We start from the raw sequence: 23,343 nt of genomic DNA on the forward strand, positions 1-23,343 counted from the left end.
TTTCAACTTGAGAGATTTCTTCCCCCCCAGTTAAACACAACATAATTTTCTCTAGTTAATAATTAGCAAGAAATTTGTACCATGACCAAAAGCCTCTGCATTTTAGAAACAGTTTAACTAGGTTACTTTTTAACAAATGTAAGGTCAAAGAATACTATTAAAAATTGAATTTGCCGTAGTCGCAATATCTCCTGAATGTGGCCTCTTTTTTATTTAAACATGAAACTCTTAAATTTTATAGGCTTTATTTTTTTCTTGTTTTCTTTGACTGAATCCTTAGCCCTACCCACAAAGCTGCAGGATGTTGGTAAGGAATTCTCTTGTATATTACCAGGGAATGACTAAATTAGGGACATCACTTCTTTTTTTTTTTTTTTAAGCCCTTTAACATTTTAATTGCTCTTATGGTTTTATTTTTTTCTCTCTTTTCTTTGTTTATGTATACTGGTCAGTAATTTCAAACAACATACAGATTTTTCATTTTCATTTCATATTACCCATTCTACAGGGTGTTTGAACTCAGAAATGGCCAGCAATCTATATAGAATAGAAAGTGTTATCTTGATATCTAATTTGGACTTCATAATATTAGTAATTTCTGGTGACAGGTATATTTATTCTATCAGAACAATAGATGCAGTATATACATACACACATATACAAAAATTTATACACAATCTTTAAAAAATATTTTTGGTTGTCCAACGTGCCTCCCAAGTAGATGGTAAATACCTTCATGGTATACGAGACCTTCCTTTGCCCTTCAGCTGTCTGTCACACACTCACAGCAACAGAGTGTGCAAGGAAGCAACAGACTGGAGAAAAGGGCAATTTTACATTTGTATGTCCAAATGGAGAAACTTTGAAATTTTCCTATCCAAAGGAAGGTCTTTTTAAATCCTTCTGGCCAGAAAGTCACATCTTCTGTACATGAATGTAATTTGCTTTTTGTCAGCCCAGAAAACATACATATAAGTGACATTATATAGACTGAGCAGGTTGTATTTATGTATCAAAGAATATCTATATGCATATATAATATATGTAACAACAATTAATAGAAAAAAGATCATAAATTTGAAAGAGAATAAGGAGGGGTAAATGGGAGGATTGGGAGGGGAGATGATGTAATGATATTAGAATCTCAAAAAATGAATTTAAAAAATGAATGTAATTTGCACAAAGTATTCAGCATATCGCAGTGGTCCTGGCCTGTGTCATATCCTCTACCAGACATCCCAAGAGGTACCTGCTAGTGAGGGAGGGCAGTCACAGGCTTGCTGAGATGCCAGTTCTTAAGGTCTTCCTCTGCTTTCTCCACATAACAACCTATATCAGATCCTGCTACTTCTGTCCACTTAATTTTTTTTGGTTTTTCGAGACAGGGTTTCTCTGTGTAGCTTTGCGCCTTTCCTGGAACTCGCTTTATAGACTAGGCTGGCCTCGAACTCACAGAGATCCGCCTGCCTCTGCCTCCCAAGTGCTGGGATTTAAAGGCAATGCACCACCACCACCCGGCTTAATGTGTTTTGTAACTGTGCTTTCTTTCCTTTTCTTATTACTCCCAGCAAAATTCAGCTCCCATTGTTTTTTCGATAGAACAATTGCTATAGTCACCTAATGATTTTCCAACTATACACCATCTAATTATTCTTTCTTCTTTCTACTTGACAAGTGGTTCCCATCACTTTCCATAGGTTGCTTCATTGCCTGGTGTTTCTTACTGTGTAAACATGGTCATATTACTATCCCATATGAAAATCTCAGTGGCTTCCAACTGAAGCCCACATTTCTTGGTTTCACATGCAAAATCCTTATAATCCAAATTCTAAAAGATACTTCGTTCTTCTTATAAAATGGATTGTGTTTCTTCAAATATGTCTCAAGATTTCTTCTCTTTTCATTTTTGCTTACATATTTTCTCTACACTTAACACTGAATATCTTACACTCCTACTACTTTTTAAAATATTTCTTCCACCTTAATTCATATGGCACTCCTCCTAAATCTTTTCTGGTCCTTTACTTAGGGATCACAAAGCATTCATGATGAGTATTTAACTATATTCTAAATTGGATTATAGTCATGTGCACAAACTATTTCCACTATGTGAGTGCTCAGGAAACAAAGATTCAAAAAGGTATCTTTCTTGATCATTGTTGATTATTTCATAGTATCCAGAACAATACTTTATAAAAAAATAAATCCTCCAAAAACAAAGTCTATGTGGACAAATATAAATCTCCTATGATGTGAGAAAGAATCTGTGATTTTGGGTGAACCTAGAGATCACATGACTAGGGCTGAGAACTGTATTGACTGCCATGAGGAATATCATTACATCTTGCTTTGATGACATTATTGACCAGCTAATCTTCATGTGGCTTCTCTTGTAAATGATATGTAAGTGATAGACATGTGGGATGGAAATGGCAAACCATCCCTGGGAAATCTAAAATCGGCTCAGTTTTAGTTTAGTTGAAATAAATTCAATTTATATTTCCTGAATACACACTCAGTTGTGACTGGGTCTCATGTTTGGTGTGTGTGTGTGTGTGTGTGTGTGTGTGTGTGTGTGTGTGTGTGTGAGAGAGAGAGAGAGAGTTTTACATTTCTTATTAAAAATCTTAAAATATTTCTTCCATAAGCCTTTTATATAATTTCACACTTGAATAACATGTAAAGTTATTTATTGGGAAAATGTTACAATATAAGGATATGTAATAATCCAAATATTCTTGCTTTTCAGATCACTTCAAGGCTACCCAGAAATTCATAAATGAGAACACTGCATACCTGTGAGTTGTTCTGGGTTCTCTTTGATCATAGTGCTTTTGCTGTATTGTTATCCAATACATTATTCCAGGAAGGCAAATGCTCCTCAAAGATAATTTAATTAAATAGCAGCTGTATTAAGAGTAAACGCATTAGCCATTTCTATGAGTTATGTTTAGGCGTAAGTAGAAATTCTGCAGAGGATCACTATGCACCCTCCATGGACTGTTGCAGGACCATCATTGCAGTTGCTCAATATGTTCAGGAAGCGTCCTTTGATGAGGTGGAGACGCTGGTGAAAGTCATGATGGATTACAGGGACAGGTGCTGGTTGGATGAGACACTTCCGGAGTGTTCAAAAATAGCTGTAAGTAAACTGCTCGTGATTCTTACCCAAACAAGATCTAAGAATGGTACTCTAGACACATAGAATGTCATATTTAATGCTGCGTGCTTACAACATCTAGCAGAAGTGACCGGAACAGCCCAAATGAAGAGAACAAACAAAAGTAATATTATCAAATTGGATACTTAAAATACTCAGCAGAAATGACTGGGGAAGCCCTTCTGAGAATGCCTTGCTGGAGTTCCCAATTAGAGTTTTTCAAGACATCAAAGCTTTCTCTCCATGGATGAACTACTGGTTTATCATCCTACTGCAGGCATTTTTATATTATGGGATGAATGATAATAACCTCTATTAGAAAGTGCACAGTATTATTAATACTCTTAGCTATTTCCTTTCTGTCTGTCACAGAATTAGGTGGCCAGCCTGTCCCAGATAGGGAATTAGGTGGCCAGCCTGTCCCAGATAGGGACTTTTAGAGGACACTTGAAATAAACATGTTTGAGTCTGAGGCAAGGAAGAGCCTCCCCGTTTCCCAGAGTCCACTTTCAACAAGCTTAAGGAGCATGTGACAATTTTCCAACATAGTGTCTATTCTAGAACTGAAATGTAGGCATTGAAGAAATGGGTCCAGGAGAAGAAGGCTTGCTGTAGGATTGAAGTTTCTCAAAGTGTGGGATGATCGCCAAGGGCCTTAGGTAAAAACATTCTGTAGATAACTGTGCAAACTGTAACCTTTTCCCCAGATAGCACGATCCTTTGTATCCACTGAGCCCCCTCAGGAGGTAGAAGAGCTTTGCCATGACGGAACATTGTCTTCCTCTCTGTTGTCCAGAATGAGGCCATCCAGGATATGATCTGTGCTATGGAGGGGCTGCCACAGAAGCATAACCTTTCTCACTGCTGCAGTAAAACTGACTTTGCAAGAAGACTCTGTTTCTTCTACAACAAGAAAGCTAACGTAGGCTTTCTGCCCCCTTTCCCTACTCTGGATCCAGAAGAGAAATGCCAAGCTTATAAAAATAACAGTGAATCATTTTTAAACCTGTAAGTTTAATTTTGGTATCCAAAGGATTTGAAGTATTGTTCTTACTAGGCTAAAATATCTTCTTTTTTTTTTCCTTCTAGTTTAAAATTTTAATTTTCCAAGCAACTTCTGCTTTTCTCTATTTTTGCATGTGTGGGTTCATTGACGAATAGACTGATTCATAAAGTCGTTCAATGTTTATTGTGTTGGGATCTAAGCTCAGTGAGGCTGTAGCTGTAGACCCTGCTTTGACTCTTACATTAGCGCCCTGTATCTTCCAATGTGATAACCCATAGAGCTGAGGTGTATATGAAGCATTAAATAGCTAGGAAACATGGGGATGGAAGTATTTTCTTCCCAAGGGCAGTTGCACCTTGGGAAGACTTAAATTACTGAACATGGAGCCTCAAATTTCTTGGCAATAGTAGTAATTGCAGAGGGAAAGATTATTTTTTTTTTCTGGGAAGGTATTGTGCTTTGAAACAACCCACAAGTCTGAACTTAAGGAGGTATGCTCCTTGAGTCTTGGATGTGGTGTGTTTAGAAGGCTGATTTTCTCTAATATGGTAGGGAGACCGGCTTCTTATGTCACAGGAAGGGAGGGAAGGAGAACACATAGCTCAGTGCTCAGGATGAGAACAGCCAATGTCATCCTTAATTCGAAGTTAGCAGCTCCAGTGCTAAAGGCTGGAAATGGCTGGTTCTGGTGACTGGATCACACTGCTTTTCACTGAACTTTCCTACAATGGGAGTCCTTCCTTAATCTTCTCTTCATTTTCACAACCTGCTTTTCTTGTCTTCTTCTTCCCTTTCCTTCCTTTCCCTTGTCAATCATCCCTCTCCATCTCCCTTTCCCATCTCTCTCTTAAAAACCTTCATGTTTTATAGCTATATGTATGAGGTTGCCAGGAGGCACCCCTTTGCCTTCTCCCCTGTTCTCCTGACTGTGGCTTCTCGGTTTGAAGAGGTGGCGGCCACATGTTGTGAGCAGCAAGAGAAAGCCAGCTGTTTTCAGGACAAGGTGGGTACCATACTTGTTTCACCAAGGGGATGAAAATGCCCAGTGCTGTAGCTCCAGATCTCCACGTGCCTGCCATATTCAGTATTATCTTATCACATTCGCTGATGCTAAGTTCGTAGGTCATACTGGTAGAAATGCACCATTTATCAGAAACCTATGAAAGAGATTCACCAATTGCCAGGCTCCCACCTTTGGTTTCCTTATGAATTGAAAGAAAGCCCAAGTACAGGCATGTCCAGGGTAAATGTTGACACGATGCCTTCTGTCCGTGACAAACTTCCTTTCGGTTTAAATCACAAGATGGAATTATGCCAGTAGTGGCAGCCATGTTCAGGGGACACGCTGCAACAAGCCTTCTCTTACCAAGTGCAATGCTGTCATCAATCCTGGCCCTACGTTTTTAATGTGCCAGTAAAACACACACTTTAAGATATACATTTCTCTCAACATGTAAACTTACTAAGAGAAAAATTCCATGTATTTTTTTTTTGTAGCTGTAGATTTTCTGGGGTAGTTGATTTATATGTAATTAAAAAACTAAGAAGGGGCTGGAGAGATGGCTCAGAGGTTAAGAGCACTGACTGCTCTTCCCGAGGTCCTGAGTTCAATTCCCAGCAACCACATGGTGGCTCACAACCATCTGTAATGAGATCTGGTGCCCTCTGCTGGTGTGCAGGCTGAACACTGTATACATAATAAATAAATAAAATCTAAAAAAAAAAAAAAAAAAAAAAAAAAAAAAAAACTAAGAAAATAGTGAAATTTGGGTCTCATTTCAACAGAATTTTCTCTATCTTTCAGGCAGCTCCTATCACACAGTATTTAAAAGCATCATCTTCTTATCAACGAAATGTTTGTGGAGCCCTTATAAAATTTGGACCCAAAGTCTTAAACTCTATGTGAGTTTTGTACAGTACCTCTTGTATTTTCTTGCTTGTGGCATACATTTTATTTTTTGGTTGTTGTTATTTCTCTTAAATATCTGATGACTTTTTATTTGTAGTCTTCCTGGTTCTTAAGGGTTTGGAGGTGGGTGAGTTTACATGGATAGCTAAAAACAAAACAAAACAAAAAACCAAGGTCATTAAGGCAAGATGGGAAAAGACATAGGGATGAGAGAATGCCAAGGGAAAGAGGGCTGTTTTGATATACACTTTGGATAGTGTGTGTGTGATGTTTTTTTTCTATAATTGCAATCAGCTCACATGGGATGTTTTGCTGTAGTAATTATAGGACACAGAGACTCTCTCAGGCCACGTTTAATTGGAATCTAGAATTGGGGGTAGAGGGTGGCGAAATGCCCAGCCTTCAATTTTCCAAGTGATCATATAGACCATATAACAACACCATCAGCTATTTAAGAACATCTGTGCAAAAATCATGGTATCAATTGTCCTGGATACTTATACCATTTGTGTTATATAAGAAAGGACCTCCTCCTCCTCCTCCTCCTCCTCCTCCTCCTCCTCCTCCTCCTCCTCCTCCTCCTTCTTCTTCTTCTTCTTCTTCTCCTTCTCCTTCTTCTCCTTCTTCTTCTTCTCCTCCTCCTCCTCCTCCTCCTCCTCCTCCTCCTCCTCCTCCTCCTCCTTCTTCTATTGGCTATTCAAATGCTCTTAGTGGGCTATCAATGATCTTTCCAGAAACATTGCTGTATTCAGTAAAAAGTTCCCCAGGATTGGATTTAAGGACCTCACTTCCCTCTTAGAAGATGTTTCTACCATGTATGATGGATGCTGTGAAGGGGATGTTGTGCAGTGTATCCGAAGTCAGGTAAGTTTTCTCTAAAAGAAAGCAAAAAAACTGATTTGTAATAGTTAATTTTTAACTTTGTATTCTAATTATCACATAAAATTGCTCATAGTTATGATGTTTGGTGCAATATTATGTTACATCTATGTGTATAATGTATACTGATCCACCTAGGTATTATCAGACTGTCCTTTCTTTATGTTTCAAGGCTCCTCTCCTCTAGTTCCTCATAAAATGTGTAATAGGTAACGGTGAGCAGGGACCTGATTAGGCTAGAACTGTTATCTATCATCCCTATCTCTTCCTGCCCATTAATAATTACGTTCTTTTATATCACAAGCCCTCAGTAGACCTCAGAAAATGACATTAATATTGTATTTAGAAAGTTGCTTTGTTTGATTTCCTAAGATCTTTTCAAATAATTCAAATGATATTCTTTCCTCCCCCAATATCTTCCATTCCTCCCTCCCTCCCTCCCTCCCTCCCTCCCTCCCTCCCTCCCTCCCTCCCTCTCCCCCTCCCTCCCTCCCTCCCTCTCTCCCTCCCTCCCTCCCTCCCTCCTTCCCTCTTTCTTTCTAATTGACAAATACTGTATATATTTATATACTTATGTTTTTGTGGTAAGATTACTTCCAATTTTCTTCCCTAGCAATTTTAAAATTATATGGCATTATATACAGTCAGATATTAATATATAGTGTTATTATCTATAGTCACCATGGTCTACAGTAGAATTCCTGAAATTCTTTCTCCTATAAATCTAAATTGAATAACATCCTATAAATCTAAATTGAATAACATCCAATACTTGCATCTACTCCAACATCTGATAACCCTTGAAGTGATTTTTTTTTGAGGAATATACCAATTAACATACTGTTGCAGAATTGAAATGGTTCATGCACTTTAAAGGCAACACAATTGCATTAAAAATACACAGATTTAAAAGTGTGGGTTCTGGGGCTTAAACATGTGTCCTCGCACTTGCAAGGAGAGTACTTGATCACCAAGCCATCTCTCCAGCCCTCCTGCTGAAGGGTAGCTTTTCACAGTGGGTGGTTTCGCAGGGGAGGTGAGGAAGGACTCTGTTCCTTGGGGGGCTGGCCCAGGCGAGTTTGACCATGCTCCAGTGGGCATCTAGGCAACACAATTGGACTTGGGCTATTTTTTTCTTTTACCCACCATTTTTTTGGGTGCATCAGAGTGGAAGGGTATCATAGGTGCACATTGTATGAAATTACCAAATAATCTGTAAAAATATTAAGTTGGAAAAAAATTAAAATTCTAAAAAAACCCCAAAAAACAAAAAACCCACAGATTTCTTCTTTGTTAAAATTAAGCTTTGTTATGATGGCTTTAAATTTGTTATTTTACTTACAGTAAGGACAGTGTATTACTCAGATAACTTCAATTATAGGAGATTGGGAAATATCTGCTTTAAATTAAGCAGTGGACAAAAGATGTCCTCCCAAATTATTTTATTCTCAAATGTAACCCAGTTAAAGGGACGCCACTTATAATTGATTTTAGTAGTATTTGGTTGTTGATGGAAATGTGGGTTTAATAATGTTAAATCTAATATACTAAATTAGTATAATAATTTAAATTTTTTATGGCTTGTAGTTGAAATTAAGGGATCATATTGTATTTCAAATTTCCTCCTCTTTAATGTTTTTATGGAGAAATGGAAGAAATTCAATTGTCATTAACTGAAAATAGAAATGAATGCTCAGGAAATTAAAACATGCTTTTCCTAGAATACTGGCTTCAGCTGTGACAGGAACGCTGGAAATGTGGTACCGATTCCTACTCCATTCTCACCTTAGCCCTGGAATTCATCTTGTCCTGTACCCTCAGTGTCCACCAGAAGATTCCAGATAGTGGGAATAGGTTGAGTCGAGTCAGGGAGACCTGAAGTACCCAGAGAGTGTGGGATGGGTGGGATGAAGGTGAGGAGGGTCTGGAGGGAGCACTGAGAGCCATGTCAGCTTTTAAAATTAGTCCTGTGTGAATAAGATAACCTTCCTCTTTCCCTTGTCCCCAGGCTTCTTGTAGAGGTAAGGGCATCGATGAAAGGGGAGGACAGGGATTTCTCTCTTATATACTGTGTACATTGGATTATTTGAACAGCCTCAAATTTAGAGTAGCCATATGGGAAATGATTACATAGATAAGAAAGCTTCTTCTAGCTGGGAAGTCTTCATTTGGTAGATTCTGTAATGGTTAATTTCCTAATCAATCTTTGGGTTTTTTTTTTTAAATTGGCTTTTTTTTTTCCATACAATATAGTTTGATCACATTCTTTCCCCTCCCCCAACTAGATACTCCCCATCTCCTTACTCATCCAACTTTATGATCTTTATCTCTCTCAGAAAATAAAAAAAAAACAACTAAAAACCAAAATGAAAAAAACAAGTCAAAATGCAATACCAAAACAAAAGTTCCTGAGCGTGGGCCTGCTCTGGCTTGTGGTTGATATACCCAGTGTCACTCCCCTGCAGAAAACTGATTTTCCCTCTCCCAGGTGTTGATGGCAAAAAGCTTCTTGGTTAGGGATGGGACTTTGTGCCCACTTTTTCCTGTTGTGTCTGGAAGACACTCTTTCCTTGGAGTCATTTACCACCTCTGGCTCTTATGGTCATTCTACTTCCTCTTCCACATAGATCCACAAACCTTGAATGGAGGGGTTTCATAAAGGCATCCCATTCAGGACCCAGTGTTCCAAAGTCTCTCATTCTCTGCACATTGGCCTCAGTCTCTGTGTCATTTACCATCTACTGCAAGAAGAAGATTCTCTGATGAGAGCTGAGTGTGATGTACTGATCCATGGGTATAACAATATGTCATCATGAGTCATTTTATTGATATGTTTATTTTTAGCAAAAAGAAAAAAAGTTGTAGGTTTTCCTCTAGGCTTATGACCTGTCTAGTCTCAGGTTCTTGGTCATTTTAGTAGTGTCACATATGGGTTCCATCTCATGGAGTAGACCTTAAATTCCATCAAAAAGTGATCGGTTACTCCCATAACATTTGATGCCACTGTTGTCCCAGTGTATCTTACAGGCAAGTTACTTCTGTAGTTACAGACTTTGTAACTGTGTGATATTGATGAGTACTTTTCTCTTCTGGTAGGGTGTACAGTACCTTCCAGCACCATACATACCAGTCAGTAGGGGTGAAGCTTCTAGATGGACACGAGCTAAACTTCTTCATGTTCATGACACAAGTAAATGATCTCTTCAGCAGTAGGGCCTGACCAACAGGCTGTGGAAGGTAGCCCACAGAACTGACAATAGCCTATGTTTGGGGGAGGTCTTTGGGACACCTTTGGCCAACAACTCAACAAGATGTAGCCCATTCATGTTACTGGGGTTTTACTTGCTAGCCTAAGATGTCTAGTTGGGGCACTGTCTCCCTTGTATGTGGTAACCCCATTTAAATCCCTTTTATAACCGTATATATTTTAGGGAGCTTCAGCAGTAGTAGGTTTCTCATGGCCTTTCAAAAGGTCTTTAGTATGCGCTGTCCCTCCCCATATTCCTCCCTTTCTCCCTTCTGCCTTCTTTCTCTTTCTGGTCTTTCACCTTCCTCATTTAATCCTCCTACTCTAGTTTCTCCTTTGTCCCTTTGTAACGCTATGGTGTATTTACCTTTCCTTGGAAGAGCCCCTCCTTCCTTAAACAAAAATATTTATTTATTTATTTATTTATTTATTTATTTATTTATTTATTTATTTATTTATTTATTTATTTATTTGTGTGTGTGTGTGTGTGTGTGCGAGCGATCAGATCTGGCTCTGTCTGTCTTTGGGGGCTATGGATCCTCTGGAGCTGGAGTTACAGGCAGTCATGAGCCACCATGTGGCTGTTAGGAACAGAACCTGGGTCCTCTGCAAGATCAGTCAGTGTTCTTAACCTCTGAGCCATCCCTCTCATTCCCTCACCAATATTTCATTCACTTATCAAATATTTGTGGGTTTTGCTACACCCTCAGAAAGATAGGTTTTGTCTACAGGAGAACTAGATTAGCTGAGATGTGTGGCTATGCCTTCAGTGGCCACCTCGGGAAGCACAGACAACTCTTGTGGGGTACATCAACATTAGAAGAAAAGGTAACCGTGAGATCAGTGAGAAGATGGCTCAATGGGAAAAGATACTTGCTTTCAAGGCCCAGGACCCGAGTTTGGTCCCCAGGACCCTTGTGGTGGAAAGAACACACTTCCACAAGTTGTCCTCTGAAACGAAGTAGATAAATACAATAATTTTTAAAAAAGTAAAGGTTTCAATATATGAAAGAAGTGGGGAGAAAGTACTTAAAACACTAATATTTAATGATGAATGTAAATTTAGGATAAAACGCCCCCCCCCCCCTCAGCCCGTGCCTGCTTTTAAGATCTAAAATCCTAAGGGTAGAGAACAGTTGCACTAATGTGAAACTTCACAAATGTTAAGTCAGTGTCAAATTTAAGTGAATATTATTTATCTAATCAATTGATGGATGGGTGTTAATGTTGCATTCATGACTGGCTCTGTCGAGGGGGGAGGGATGCTAATGTTATGTTCAGCCATTCTTTTGTGAAGGAAAAGCCAACTTGAAGAAAATCTGAGTCAAAATTTACCTTGTCCTTATTTGATGCAGAGCCAGGTTATGAACCATATTTGCTCAAAAGGAGACTTCGTCTCAAGCAAAATCAAAGAGTGCTGTGAAAAGGAAACCCCAGAGAGTGAAGAGTGTATAATTAATGCAAATAAAGAAGACAAACCGGAAGACTTATCTCCCAGAGAACCCAAGTTTACTGACAGTGGAAACATGTGTCAAGAACGAGATTCTAACCAGGACGACTTCTTTGCCGAGTACTATAAGTATTGAAAGTTTAGAAGGCAAACAGAAAGGAAGGATTAGGCACCATTGAATTCACTGGCATCATACAGTTTATAAAGGTCATGGCTTGCACATTAGTTATTCCACAGACTTTTAAGTTAAACAATGACAGTAACACAGTGATGGCGAACATTTGCTGAATGATTTCTATGTACCAGGCAGTAGGCTACATCTCTTATTCAGATTCTCCATCTTACTTCAAAACCAAATGTAGAATTAAGTGCCATTTCCCCTGATATTTTGAATGAGCACACTGAGAGAAGATTCACAGGTAAAAATGACAGAGTGAGGAACTGACCCTGGGGGTTCCGGTCTTAGGAGGTCACATGCTTGTCTGTTCAGCAATGTTACCCGGCAGTTCCTAAAGGGAAGATTAATGGACTGCAGGCCACAGGACTAAGTCTGAATCTTATTTGTCACTGGGGCAAGTTAAACTACCTGCTTCATTTTCTGTTATTATTGGTTTTTAAAGTCAGTGCCAAGTGATGGATTTCATTCTGGAATTTTCATATTTATATGGCACTGTACTTTGTTCTTATTCATCTCACTCACCCACTGTCTTCTCCTATCCCTTCTCCACTCCATTTTCTGCCCACCTTCTTTCCCCACAATCCTTCGCCATATGCCTTTAAGTCATGTGAATCTCTTTGCCTTCTGTTGAACTCTTCTAGTTTTAACACACACACACACACACACACACACACACACACACACACACACACACACATTCACTTACGAATTTAAATCTAGATTCTGTGTCAGGCTTATTTCTCTTAATATAATGATCCCCAGTTCCATCTATTTTCCTGCAAATGTCATGATTTTATTTTTTCCCTTTTGGATGAAGAAATGCCATTGTGTGTGTATCACATTTTCTATACTCATCTGCTTGTGCTTCCATTTCTTAGCTATTGTGATTAGCAGAGCAACTAAACACAGATGTGCATGCTTCTCAGTAGTATGTTGACTTAGAGTCCTTCAGACATGACAGAGTTTTGATACACAGTATCATGTGTTAAATTATTCTGAATTGTTTTAAAATAATTCCAACAACTCTATCCTCTTTGATGAGGAAAGAATGTTAGTCTGAAATATAATACAGAAAAAAATTTTGTAAAGAGTTCTATGAACAGACTGAATTCTAGATTTGGCCTTGGCAACAGACACAATGTTAGATCTTAATAGATTCATTGAAAGCGGAGTTAGGTCTTTTATTTTTTTCTATAACATAATAGATATAATTATATTCTTTCTAACATAATAAATGTTTTGCACACCTCAGGTTTACTCATGAATACTCCAGGAGACATAACGAACTTTCAACACCAGAGCTTCTGAGAATTTCTAAAGTGTATAAGGACCTCCTGGAAGACTGCTGCAGTAGAGAAAGCCCCCCAGGTTGTTACCGCCATGCGGTAGGTCCTATTGACGGAGATTCACAAAACCAAAAACAACTATCAATTTTTATTAAAGCTTTCTGATTGTAACATAATTATATGATATATGTGCTATACAATTATAATTATAATATTGTTAAATATTTTTTTCATATTTCTTTCCCTATACTTGCATATGTCTTAAAAAGTAAGATCAAAAAAGTATATTTCTTAGAAAATGTTTGGACCTTACATTATTTAGTATAGCAGGAATCTTTTCATTTTGTGTTAAATGTTGCTATATTTGTTTCCTATTGTGGCCACACAGCTGGTGACTTAAAAGAACAGAAATGGTCTCTCCCCAGAGTGTCAGTGTTAGAAATCAGCAGTATGGGGCTCAATTCAAAGCGGTAGTGTGGCTGGGTTCCCTCCACAGGCTCCAGGGAGCATGTGACTCCCAGCTTCTAACAGAGAAAACTTTTCTCTTTATAACCTTGACGTTCTATCATAACGATGTGAAGTAATTTACTCACCTGCTCTCCTACGGTGTGTGGACACTGAGCACGTTAGCTATGTGTTTACAGCTTTGTAAGCAATGCACAGATGAGACTCTCATTCTACATATTTTCTTTAGTATTTGTAGTGTTTTTCTCAGGCTAGATCGTCAGTTAAGGAGGTAATGGGGTCAAAATATAGAGACTTTTAGAAACATTTGACACAAATTGCTGTTAACTTCTAGAAGATTTTTTTTTTTTTTTTGCCAGAGCAGTGTTGGGACATGTTTGATTCAACGTTGCCTTTGCTGACATTTCACATACACATTAGGCTTTGGAGATTTATGTGTGAAAAGTGGCTATGTTTTAAGTATTTGCTTGATTTCTAAAATTATATTTAAAATTTCCTATACAAAAGGGTGGGTATGATTGAAAGTTGTATGAAATTCTAAACTAAAAAAAAAAACTCATACAAGTTTTGATATATTACTAAATTTTATATAAAAATTTGTTCATGTTTGTTTCTTGTTTTCATATTGAAATGAATAACTTTCCATATCTCTTCATATACCTATAAAATATAACTTCATATATTATAGGAGTATTTGACACTTTTTCATGATCCCTTTGTTTTATACTACTTTTGCTTTATTTTATATTTTCTTTCACATATTATGAAAGTAAATTTATAATCATTCATATTTAGGCAATTCGATAAGAAAACTTCTTCTTTTAATTTTTCACTTATGCTCTGTCACTGTCCTTATCAAGCCACTCTGTTCCTCGTCTTTGGGTGAATCATGGTACTAGAAAATTCTCTCATCATGGAGACACGTTTGTCCCACAATGTCCATGTGCTGCAGTGTGGCTTTCTCTCATAGCCACATGAAAATGTCCAGTTTATGCTGTGGCAAAAAAAAAATGTCCATTAAATAATTGAAGACAACTATGGGAGGTTTTAAGTTCTGAACCTCAATAATGAAAAGAAAGAAATAAAGATAAATACACCTACATTGTTCCACAGCAATGCCTATTAGCTGGGTCACCCTCAGAAAGTTGCTTACGTTCACAAAGCTACGCTCCTTTACTAACGATGCAGAGAACGACTTCTCTGACTGCTTCTAGATAAGGGTCAATGTACAGATATTGCCAAGGTAAAATTTAAATTTTACCTTGTAACTCCTAAAGCTCTAAAAAGGATGAGATAGTTGAACTGTCTATCTATAATGGAATAATTCAAACTCTTGCACATACATATAAAGCTATATTTTGGTGAAAAAACATATAGTAACCAGAGTTTGGATATAACCTGAAAACAAAAAAAGATAGTCATCAAGCTGACATGTGGCTTCATTCAGTTTTAGATAAAATGTTTGTAATCATGGTTGCTTTTAATTTTCAGGAGGATAAATTCAATGAGACAACCGAGAAAAGCTTTGCAATGGTCCAACAAGAATGTAAACACTTCCAGGAGTTGGAGAAGGACGCCCTGCAACTCCAGTAGGTTGTCTGCATAACTGGACTAACACTTGTGACCAGGGTCAAATGATCTTTCGAACAGAGAATATTAGGTCTGTCTCTCGGTTATGCAAATTCATCACCTCTGAGAAGGAACAAGAGCACAAAAGGCAAGAATTCACACTGAGCTGTTACATGAATCCTTGACCAGAAACGAGGCCACAGTTGAGATGCTAGACAGAGTGCTCCTGTAACCCTTTAGCGTCTGTGAACTCGGGTTTCTCACCTCCAAATCAGGGTTCTTGGATTATATTTTGTGTGAGAGGAGAATGGAGAAAGCTTCAGGTGGCTCCTGTTTCCTGGGGAACCGATGGTTAGCTCAGGGGTTAAGCCGGTGGTAATCACAGAATTACCAGTGGATTTGCTTAACATTGTAGTATTTATCCTTTTGGTGCTTTTATGAGAATTCAAGAATAATATGCAGTTAATTTAGATTTAACAATAATGATCATGCTAATGCTGGGTTTACTAAAGTTCAACATCTTTAATCCAAATGTGAATTCTCTATTCCTGCAATGTTGCTGTCAGCCACAATGTTAACCTCAGTCCATTTAAGGATCTTAGCTTTCTTTATCTTATTCCTAACATGTCTGTCCAATGCTCCTTTTAGACTACTTACTGTCAACACAAACTATTTCAAGAACTTTATTTACTGGCCAAGAACGTTTCTGCCGAGGATGGTCTATCATGGCACGGGGGTCACACTGGTTGGGTGCTGGCTGTTTCCTATCTCTCATGGGTTGGTTGAGCTGGAGTGAGTAGTTATTCAAAGGAAAATGCATATCTGCCATCATCCAGAACCAAACAGGTGTGTTTTCTTTCAGTTACCTTGTCAAGTTCACCAAGGCAGCCCCCCAGCTCTCCACGGAAGAACTGATCTCCCTTAGTAAGGAAATGGTGGCGGCTTTGGCATCCTGCTGCACCCTAAGTGAAGAGTTCGCTTGCGTTGATGATTTGGTGAGTGTGGCCCATGTACCTGACTATTTTTTTTTTTAAATTTACAATTCTTACAATTTACAGTGTTCTGTCTGCATGTATGTCTGCAGGCCAGAAGAGGGCTCCAGATCTCATTATAGATGTTGTGAGCCACCATGTAGTTGCTGGGAATTGAACTCAGGACCTCTAGAAGAGCAGCCAGTGCTCTTAACCTCTGAGCCATCTCTCCAGCCCTAAATTTGCAATTCTTAATGTATAATTACATCATCATCCCCTACCCCCTTTCAAATTCATGACCTCTTTTTCTTTAATTACTATTGTTTTACACACACACACACACACACACACACACACACACACACACACACACACGGATAAATGTATAAATAAAACCTGATGAGTCCGTTCAGTGTTACTAGTATGTAATGTTTTTAGGTCTGATCATTTGGTATTGGACAACTAATTAGGGGGTTCATCCCTGGGGAAGACTAATTCTTTTTCTCTCAGCAGTTGTCAATTGCCTGTAGCTCTAGAGGTGGGGCCCAATGAGAATTCCCTCCTCCCCATTAGCATGTCTATTGGTGTTCTGTCTGCCATCTGTTATTCCTGTGTTTGAGATAATCTCTCTTTGTACAGTCTTAGCTGGCCTAGAATTCACTATGCAGACCAGGTTGCTCCCAAGTTGTGGTGATCCTCCTGCCTCTGACTCTTCAGTGCTGGGATGGCAAACCTGGTACTTGGCTTTTTGTGCTCATGCCTTCCATTGTTGATTTATACGAATTCTCTACTCTTCTCTGTTGTTTTCCACATCGTCCAAGCAAGAAATATTATTTTCTTTCTTTGGCTCACCATGTGGATCCCTGAAAATCAGAAGAAAATGAATGTCCTAAGTCATTTTTAAGGATTCTTCAAATTATCTTTGTTTTAAATTATGTCAGAGGTGATGGGCTAGGGCAAATGATTTAGGAAGCGCAATATTGTTCCAGAATGGCATAGAAAAACTAATTCACTTATTCTGTAGTTCTTATACATGCTAGGCAGTCTGCCCCTGCACTACATCCCAGACCAGAAACCCTACCATTTTAAATAGTGTTACAATTTTTGTACTTTACCCCCAAGGGGAGAGTTCAGATAGAAACGTTACTTTCTGCCTAGTCTTTTAGGAGCAGAATAAGCCCAGAAACCATGTTTAGTTGTTACTTTGAAGTGGCTGTTCACAAGTCTCTGTACACAATAGAAACTTTGTGTATATAACATGAAAAAAAAAGTAATCTGTAGGTATTTAATTGCTGTAGGTTAGACTTTTGTAGTATTGCCACTTAGCCTTTACCATTCTTGCTACACAGTATAACAGTCAGTTTCGAAAGCACCATGTTTTCCTAAGCAAGGTTGCTGGGGATTTCAGGACTAGCTATTCTGAACTAAAAAAATACACATATGTGTTTTTTAAAGTGTCCTTGGCATTTTAAAATCATATCCAAGTTCCACTCCTTACCGGTACAGGCAGATTTAGTTCTTGGAGAAATGTGTGGAGTAAACGAAAACCGAACTATCAATCCTGCTGTGGACCACTGCTGCAAAACAGACTTCGCCTTCAGGAGGCACTGCTTTGAGCGCCTGGAGGCTGACACAAGCTATGCCCTCCCGTCAGTCTCTGCACTTACATCTGCTTTGCGTGCAGACTGGTGTCAGGCCCATGACGAGGACCTTCAGAATAGGAAACACAGGTACGAACTTTCCCAGGCCTTTCTACAGCCCCAAGGGCACACGTGACTCAGGAACGTTAGCGTGATGTCTAGGTGCTTTGGCTGACACAATTTGTGTTGTTCAACAAATTGTTTTTGCTCTTCTAGTCACAAAATAACATTGTGTATTATTGTTGTTGTTTATAAACAACAACAACAACAACAACAACAACAATCTAGTTTTCCTTCTATCTTATTGGAAATTTGGAGAGTCTATCCACCAGGGTGGCTTTTGGAAGGAGGGGCCAGGCAGTTAAACTGAGGACTATTGGACAGGTGCAAACAAGGTGAATTATTTTTCTTCCTTTTGGAAGAGGATGATATGGATATTTAAAAATGTTCTTAAATTTATTTAGTAGTGTGTGTGTGTGTGTGTGTGTGTGTGTGTGTGTGTGTGTGCAAAGTGCATGTGCACATGCCACTGTGTGCACCATGCACATGATTTGAGAGGTCAGGGGACAGCTTGTGGCGGTTGGTTTTCTCCTTCCATCACGTGGGTCCTGGGGTGGAACTCTGCTCATCAGGCGCGGTGGCAGGCACCTTTACCCCACTGAGCCACATCGCCATCTCCAGTGACACGGGTTTTTGTCTTGAGAATTTCAGTGTTTTAAAACAGGAGAGAGGCAAAGGGGCAGCAATTTTACTTTTATTCTCTCAGGTAATGTTTAAATGCCAAGAATAAAGGCCCATGATTCTGGATTTAGACACTTGTCTGTACCAAGTATAAGGGAAACAGCATTAGCTGAGGAAAGGGAATTGATTTCTAGACATGAATCTTCTAGAAGATCTACTATGTTCAATAAGATCCATTTTTTTTTTTTTTTTTTTTTTTGGTCTGTGACTATATAGTCCTCCGAGAATCCATTCTACGAATTAGAAAGAAACATTCATAAGACCCTTGCAAAGGGGACCAAACTAAGCCCCCTGAATGTGGGTGACCGTTGTGAGGCTTGATCTGTTTGTGGGGACCCTGGCAGTGGGACCAGGACTTATCCTGGGTGCATGAACTGGCTTTTTGGAACCCATTCCCTATGGTGGAATGCCTTGCTCAGCCTTGATGCGGGGAAAGGGGCTTGGTCCTGCCTAAACTTGATGTGCCAGACTTTGGTGACTCCCCATGGGAGGCCTTACCCTCTCAGGGGAGTAGATGGTGGATCGGGGACAGAGGGGAGTGGGGAGGGGAGAGAGGGGAAACTGTGGTTGATGTGTAAAATTTTTTAAAAATTTCAAAAAAAAAAAAAAAAAAAGACCCTTGCAGAAATTTAAACTTTTTACATTCACAAATTTGAAGCTTAGGACAGGTGTGTTTCTGTAATAAACACTTAGAAGAAGCGGAGCTACAGAGAGGAGTCGCTCACGGATTCTGTTGGGTGTCTGTGAGCACAGGTTCATGGTCAACTTGGTGAAGTGGATGCCAGAGATCACGGACGAGGAGCGTCGGTGTTTGTTCACCAAGTTCACCGCTGCTGGAGAGACGTGCAGCGAAGCGCGGGAGCCGGAAGCCTGTTTCCGTCCGGAGGTAGTTATTCATCTGCTGTTTTCCCACCGAAATTCTACTGGCATTTTAGGAAAGATGGACAAAATAGAATTCCCTATGGGGTCTTCCTCTTCTCTGTCAAGTCCAAGAGTCCTATGTGTGAGAGCACAGCCATCCCCAAACTAGAGTTGAGATGTCCGCGACAGAGGCTCCGGTGTAAGGAAACTGCCAGGCAAGCTTGGTTCCGACCCTTGCTGTCTTTTCTGTGTAATTGAAACAAAACGGCATCCACCATCTGTCAATAAGGATGGCAATAACTCGGCTAGAATTACACCATTGCTCGAAACTCCTCGACTCTAACTCTCTGGTACAATGGGGTCAAGGGGACTGGCCAAGGAAGTCATGGTCAGCTGGGAAGGGAGGAGGGCAGGAAGGGCAGTAGGAAAGGAAGGCTTTTAAGGTGGCTGTTTGATCTTTCTGGATCTTCCCAAGGTCACTCAGTTGACCGTGTGTGGGGGAGTTGAGGGTAAGGGAGCTGGGGAGCGAGCGCAGGGAAGCTGGTCCTGCTCCTCTTGCTCCTGTGGCTGTGGCATCTGCAGCACCCTGCTGTGGTGTGACCCTGGTACCTGTGAGTGTCAGCCCCAGTGGATTGCTCCGTGGAGGGTGTGATGAAGTCCTGGACTTCCTTTCTCGTTATTTCTTTCACAGCAGCTTGTGGTGTACTTCACAACTCCTTCACAGTTCGTGCACACTCGTGTACACTTGCAGGCGCATGTAGTGAACACGTACTTCATCCTGCTTGAGAGCCGTCTGTTTTGCTGAGTGACTTAAGTCTTTGGAAACACAGTGATAAAATTATTCGTTTGCTAAAATATGTTTACTTTAATTAGAGGACATTAACCTCTGTCTAGCGTATGCCCAAGTATGTTCTTAAGGGCTGTATAAAAAGAGAGATGAATTTATTTGCAGGACATAAAAAGACTTCAGTGTCTTTTCTCAAGGTTGCCTGAAGAACGTTCTTTCTCTCTCTCCCTCTTTCTCTCCTCCTCCTCCCTCTGTGTGAATGTGCCTGTGAGCTATGTTTCCATTCAAAATTCAGATGAATGTGCTTCTCTAAATTTAAACCTGACTATCTCAAACTTTTCTTCCTATGATTTTATTTCTTTCTTTTTTTCCTCCCAGGGTTCAAAAAGTGGCAACGAAAGTCAAGCCGCTAATTAAAAAAAAAAAAGATAAAACACCAGAGGTAAAGATTTCTGTCTCAGTGAAATGTCCAAACTTGATGTGATGCTCGGCCTCCATGGTTTCTTGCTTCTTGTGTGTCTGTTTCTCATTTGGTTCATACACCTAGGCGCTCACAGTTGCCAGTTCAGGTCCTCGTGTGTTTCTCTGGATGCCAATCATATCTAGGGCAGAATGCTGCCAGGATTGTTCATTTTCTGAATAACCCAAAGACACCCATGTCTCTGCTCTTCTGCATCCTTTTGTCTGAATCAGAAAAGAGAGACTGTTGAGTCTTTGGAAAGGTAAACCTGGTGTGGTAGCACATTTCTGTAATCACGGCACTTGGAATGCTGGGACAATAGGATGGCTGCAAGTTCTAGGCCAGCCTGAGCTACACAGTGAGTTCCAGGCTAGCCATGGTTATAGTGTGAGAACTCAGTACCTCACAGAGCTAAGGTGGGGGAGGGGAAGAAAAATGCTAAATTCTCAGGGAGGACTAGACAGACAGACTACTTCAGTAATCTTCCAAAAGTCTCCTTTGAGAGTCTTATTGGAAATCACTGCTGAGGCATGGTCAACATATGAATGAAGAGCCTTGTAAACAAACTCATTTACAATTTTGAAGAATATTAATAAAGGATGCTCCTTTCCTGGCAGTTTACATATGACTCATGACAGCAATTTCTAGACAATAGCAATGATGTCCAGTGTCAGGAAAGAGGTACCTGAACCCAGGGGAGGCCTGGTCTGCAACTGTATAGCTCATAGTTCACATTAGTAAAGTCTTATTAAATATATGTCTATCATCTGAGGTCAGATTGTTTCACTGCATATTTTTTTTTCTTTTCAGCCAGTACACGCTTGCAGTCTCCCTCTCTGTCCTGTGGTGAGGTTCAGCTCTTAAGATGAATGGAATAGAAGGTTCTCTAACCCTTACTTGAATCATGTTACTGTGAAAATTAATAAAATGAAAGTATAAAGTTACCTCACAGACCAATGTCATCTGTCAACCTGGTCACAAAATTAATCAATTGTGTTGTAGTCAGCAAAGTGATTGCTGCACGACATATTTGGTTTCTGTTGCCGTGACAGACACCCTGACTGAAAGTGACTTGGGAAAGAAAAGGCTTATTTTACCTTACCTTAAAGGCCCTTCAGCAAGGGAAGCTGAGGCAGAAACTAAAGACAGGAATCTGGAGGCAGGAACTGAAGGAAAATCATAGAGGAACAGTCCTTACTCTGACTTGCTCCCAGGTTCACATTCAGCTACCTTTCTTAGGGAGCCCAGGTTCACTTGTCTGAGGATGGTACCACCCACAATGTACTGGGCCTTCTACATCAATCACCAATCCAGGAAGTGCTTAACATACATGTCGGGAGGCCAATCTGATGGGAACAATTTCTCAACTGAGAGTTCCTCTTCCCAGATGTGTCAAGTTGACAACCAAGGTCAGCCATCACATTGTGCAATCCCAGGGACCTGAATTTGATTCCCAGAACCCACATAAAAAGTCAGGCACGTTGGTATGCACATTTAATCCTAACCCTGGGAAGGGGACAGAGACAGGCAGATCCCTTGAGCTCCCTGGTTGGACAACTTGTCTTTAAAGAACAATGTGGATAGATCCTGAGGTTGACTTCTGGTCTCCACATGCCCGAGTACAGAGTTGCACCTGTGTCTTCATGCATATGCGCTTTTACACACACACACACACACACACACACACACACACACACACACACACACACTGCACAAGACTAAGCTGTCATGATTCAGTTTACTCTGTTGAGCTTGCCTTGCTCTCTCTGGAGGTCAGAACTCTTCACTGTGTGGGGAGAGTGTTTCTGGGTCCTGCTGGTTAAAAGGAACTGGGGGGCTGAGGGCATGAACCTTCGACAGCACATGTGGGTACGGCTCACAGCCGGCCTCTGTGGGAGGGACCCAACCCTGCTCCGAGAGTTTTCTATGAATTGCCTTATTTAGTTCTCACAGTTCTCGGAGTACATACTTTTATTTCCATTTTACAGAGACCCGAGGTTTGGGGAGAGGAACAACTCTGCTCAATGGTATACAGCCAGTCAGTGACCAAAAGAACCAGGGCTTGTGTCTCCTGATTGCAGAACAATATTGTGAACGTCACTTCCTAGGTTCAGTCACGTGGTGTGCATCAAAAATCTTTTATTCAGGATGGCAAGATGACTCCTTGGGTAAAAGCCTAATGACTGGAGTTCGCTCCCTGGGACCCAGATGGAGGAGGGAGAGAATCAGCTCCCACAAGTTCTTCTCTTACCTCCATACCCATGTGCCTGTACACATATGTAAACACATGCAATTAGTAAACACACATTAAAAAGTTTTCGGTGATCTTTTAGGCAGAGAGCCCGAAGAATGCTTTTGATGTCACCAGTGGTGAGAGGGTTTTCTTTCTCTGTGTTCTGCACCAAAGAGGTACAGTGTTTCAAACACAGACTTCCAGACTCTCACTCACTTATTCAAAAATAGTTATTAGAGTCTTGCTGTGTGTCAGACTTAGTGGATGTGAGTGCGAGTCAGATGGATGCAGATCTCGTGTCTTTCTGAGGAGGGGGAACATAATAGACAAGCAGGCACTGAGGCTGTAATAGATGTGGGTGGGATGAGAAAAGACCCTCACCATTAGCCAGAGCACTGTGATGGTGGAAGACGTGTGTGGGGTGCTTGGAGGTGCTTCAAATTCCTACTGCTACAAACTTGATGTAGACTCTGTGACCTTGTGGGGTTTTTTTGTTTAGGG

At 40.1% G+C, this 23,343-nt stretch overlaps 1 protein-coding gene and 1 long non-coding RNA gene across 3 annotated transcripts; one reads left to right on the forward strand and one right to left on the reverse strand.

Moving 5' to 3' along the window:
* The first annotated feature begins 146 nt into the window (after positions 1–146).
* Afm (afamin) lies at positions 147–21,553 on the forward strand. The gene is made up of 15 exons (XM_042257617.2): positions 147–307; positions 2,750–2,798; positions 3,010–3,142; positions 3,957–4,168; positions 5,037–5,169; positions 5,971–6,068; positions 6,810–6,939; positions 11,557–11,771; positions 13,082–13,214; positions 15,072–15,169; positions 16,012–16,144; positions 17,627–17,850; positions 19,255–19,387; positions 20,528–20,591; positions 21,420–21,553. The coding sequence occupies exons 1-14, from the start codon at positions 196–198 to the stop codon at positions 20,564–20,566; spliced, it is 1,842 nt and encodes a 613-aa protein (XP_042113551.1). The 5' UTR covers positions 147–195; the 3' UTR covers positions 20,567–20,591; positions 21,420–21,553.
* On the reverse strand, positions 16,529–22,023 carry LOC121820952 (uncharacterized). 2 transcript variants are annotated; one of them, XR_013043002.1, is made up of 4 exons: positions 21,712–22,023; positions 19,972–20,833; positions 19,227–19,608; positions 16,529–16,983 (listed from the first exon to the last, which is right to left on the reverse strand). It is a non-coding gene; the product is annotated as an uncharacterized LOC121820952 (long non-coding RNA). The 2 variants fall into 2 exon arrangements; XR_006061601.2 differs by having other exon boundaries at positions 19,972–20,178; positions 21,712–21,986.
* Between the last annotated feature and the right edge of the window lie 1,320 nt (positions 22,024–23,343).

The sequence above is a fragment of the Peromyscus maniculatus genome, chromosome 10 (assembly GCF_049852395.1).
Source record: "Peromyscus maniculatus bairdii isolate BWxNUB_F1_BW_parent chromosome 10, HU_Pman_BW_mat_3.1, whole genome shotgun sequence".
Lineage (NCBI taxonomy): Eukaryota > Metazoa > Chordata > Mammalia > Rodentia > Cricetidae > Peromyscus > Peromyscus maniculatus.

Coding starts and splice junctions, on each gene's coding strand:
- Afm (XM_042257617.2), top strand. CDS start 196: ATGTGGCCTCTTTTTTATTTAAACATGAAACTCTTAAATTTTATAGGC. Junction 11,772..13,081: donor CAGGACGACTTCTTTGCCGA/GTACTATAAGTA, acceptor TGCACACCTCAG/GTTTACTCATGAATACTCCA. Junction 15,170..16,011: donor AAGGACGCCCTGCAACTCCA/GTAGGTTGTCTG, acceptor GTTTTCTTTCAG/TTACCTTGTCAAGTTCACCA.